The 2281-nt window shown below is 37.8% G+C and overlaps 1 protein-coding gene across 1 annotated transcript; it reads right to left on the minus strand.

Moving 5' to 3' along the window:
- Positions 1–617: 617 nt before the first annotated feature.
- LOC145625181 (uncharacterized) lies at positions 618–1798 on the minus strand. The gene is made up of 2 exons (XM_081678257.1): positions 1342–1798; positions 618–1270 (listed from the first exon to the last, which is right to left on the minus strand). The coding sequence occupies exons 1-2, from the start codon at positions 1796–1798 to the stop codon at positions 618–620; spliced, it is 1110 nt and encodes a 369-aa protein (XP_081534383.1).
- Between the last annotated feature and the right edge of the window lie 483 nt (positions 1799–2281).

Consider the following 2281-nt stretch of genomic DNA (forward strand, 5'->3'; position numbering starts at 1 on the left):
GTTGGGTCTGATGTGTGTTAATGGCCCTAAATGTATGTTTTTTTTTATGTGATCACCATGTTAGAACTAGTTTTGGCCTATAAGGGAATATGGTTGATGAATGATGAGGCTAATTTGGCTTGTGTGTTGCATATAATGTTCTCAATGACCTTTGTGGAAGAGAACACCTTGAATGTGAGTCCCTCATTGTTGTCTCTGTAGTACTCAGTGTAGAGTCCCTTTATTATTGTGAGTATATTGTTATTGTGTAATCCATATGATGAAGGGACTCCATTGAATTTCAATTTGAACAAGTATGTTGCTCCATCAATCACAATTTTGTGAGTGATGTTGAGGTAAACTTGTTTGAGTTGTTATATTCAACAAACTTATGAACTTCTGATGGATTTTTTGAGTTCACATTATAATCATTTTCATTCCATTCAAAATGTGGCTACAAAAATCCTATTACATGAGTACTTAGACTTTCACATCACTGCCTTAGTGGTATATGACACTCTAACACACAAAATACACCTAACCACCTATTCATTTAGATTGCAAAACATTAAAAAAAAACTTCAGATGGTTATGTGTGGCAGTATATGCTGTTGTCCTGAGTTGATGTGTACCCTTGTCTAATCTGCATCCACCTCCATATCCTCTGCTGCTGCATGAGTCTCTTCTGATGCTGGTCTGAACATTGTGTTCAAGTACTCTACAACCTCTAGCACTATCTCTTTCTGAACATACACTTGATTTGGCATAATGCCAAGATTTTCAAGTTTTTTCTTGTTCATGTGTGGAATTTTGTATTTATTCCCACCTTGTGCCTTGAGTATTTTGATCATGCATCTCTGTAGAGTGACCCATATGTACTTATTGACTTCTGGCTTGAATGTGTTGTATGACTCAATCACCTTCTCAACTAGCTCATCTAGATTCTTAGGAAAAGATTGATACTGTAAGGACTGGATAGACCTGAAAAGACCTAAATCCAACACATTTAGATCAGGAGATTGAGCTGGTTGGAACACAAATTGAATATTAAACCCATTGGATGTTGTTGCTGCAACAAACTCTTCATCTCTTGGTATTTGATGTGGCCTTGCATTGTCCCATTGTATGACAACATTCTTAGGCAGACTTTCAGGCCATTTATCCTTGATTGCTGGAATTACTTTGTTAAGTAACATGTCCCTTATGACCTCCGTGTTTACATTCTGAAGGGCCCTTGTCACCATTGTTCCTGCTTCTCTGTTCTTGCTTGATTTCTTTGCTCTGTCTTGGACTGTGAATGGGAAAATCCCATACTTTCCATCATGTAGTAGTTCACCATTTATGCCATATACAATGGCTTACCAATAATGGCCATGAACATTGCCTTTAACTTGAATCTTCTTGACTGTTGTGCAATGTATGGATCCTCTTCACTTGGAAGGAGATAAAACCTCCTTTTGTCAGGGTTCAAGTAGAACCATTTCTCATCTATGTGAATGGCATAACTCATGTCTTCAAAACTGGGGTCCTGATTTCCTTCAACAGGGTTTATATGACTTAAAACCCACTTCATTCTAGCTATCTTGTGATCTGTTGTAAGTGCTTGTTTGCAAATTGCTGTGTGTGTTCTCAACCTTCCTTTTTTCTTCAAGTAGTGCAAAGTGACATGTGAACTGTTGAGTGCTGCTGCATATGACCTATTTGTCTGCCTTAAATAAAGAGGGACTGCTTGTAGGAATTCATCTGTGAATTCCCTTGGCTTTGGACCTGCCTTGCCATACTTCTTTGTCCTGACATCAATCATATTCCCTTCTGCCATTTATTTTTTTATGTCTTTGAATATTCTGGTGATTGTTGATTAATGCACTCTGAATTGTGTGGAAAGTTGCATTTTGTATCTTCTTGGCAAAGCTCCATCTTGCATCTTCACCAACATTGCATCAACAATCTCTCTTCTCTGATACATGGTAAGCTGTTTTATGTTGATTGTAGTTGTTGCATGATTATGTCCTTGTTGTTGATCTAGATGTTGATGGATGGTCTCTTGCTGACCTGGCTCATTTGTTTCTTGAGTCCTTTCTGTAGACTCTTCTTCATGTTGCATGTTTTCATTATCAGAATCATAGAACTCTATGTCTTCATCTTGAATTTGTTCTTCCTCTTCAAAATAAATTTCTGCCATTAGTTCCTTTGTCAGTAATTCATCGATATCAAACTGCTGGGGTTCATCGAAATTTGCCTTTTTTGGGGTCCCTTCCTTTTTCAGGTTGTTGATGATGCTGTAGGGGTGGCAGATGAAGTT

Source organism: Chenopodium album, chromosome 3, assembly GCF_948465745.1.
Source record: "Chenopodium album chromosome 3, dcCheAlbu1.1, whole genome shotgun sequence".
In the NCBI taxonomy this organism is placed as follows: Eukaryota; Viridiplantae; Streptophyta; class Magnoliopsida; order Caryophyllales; family Amaranthaceae; genus Chenopodium; species Chenopodium album.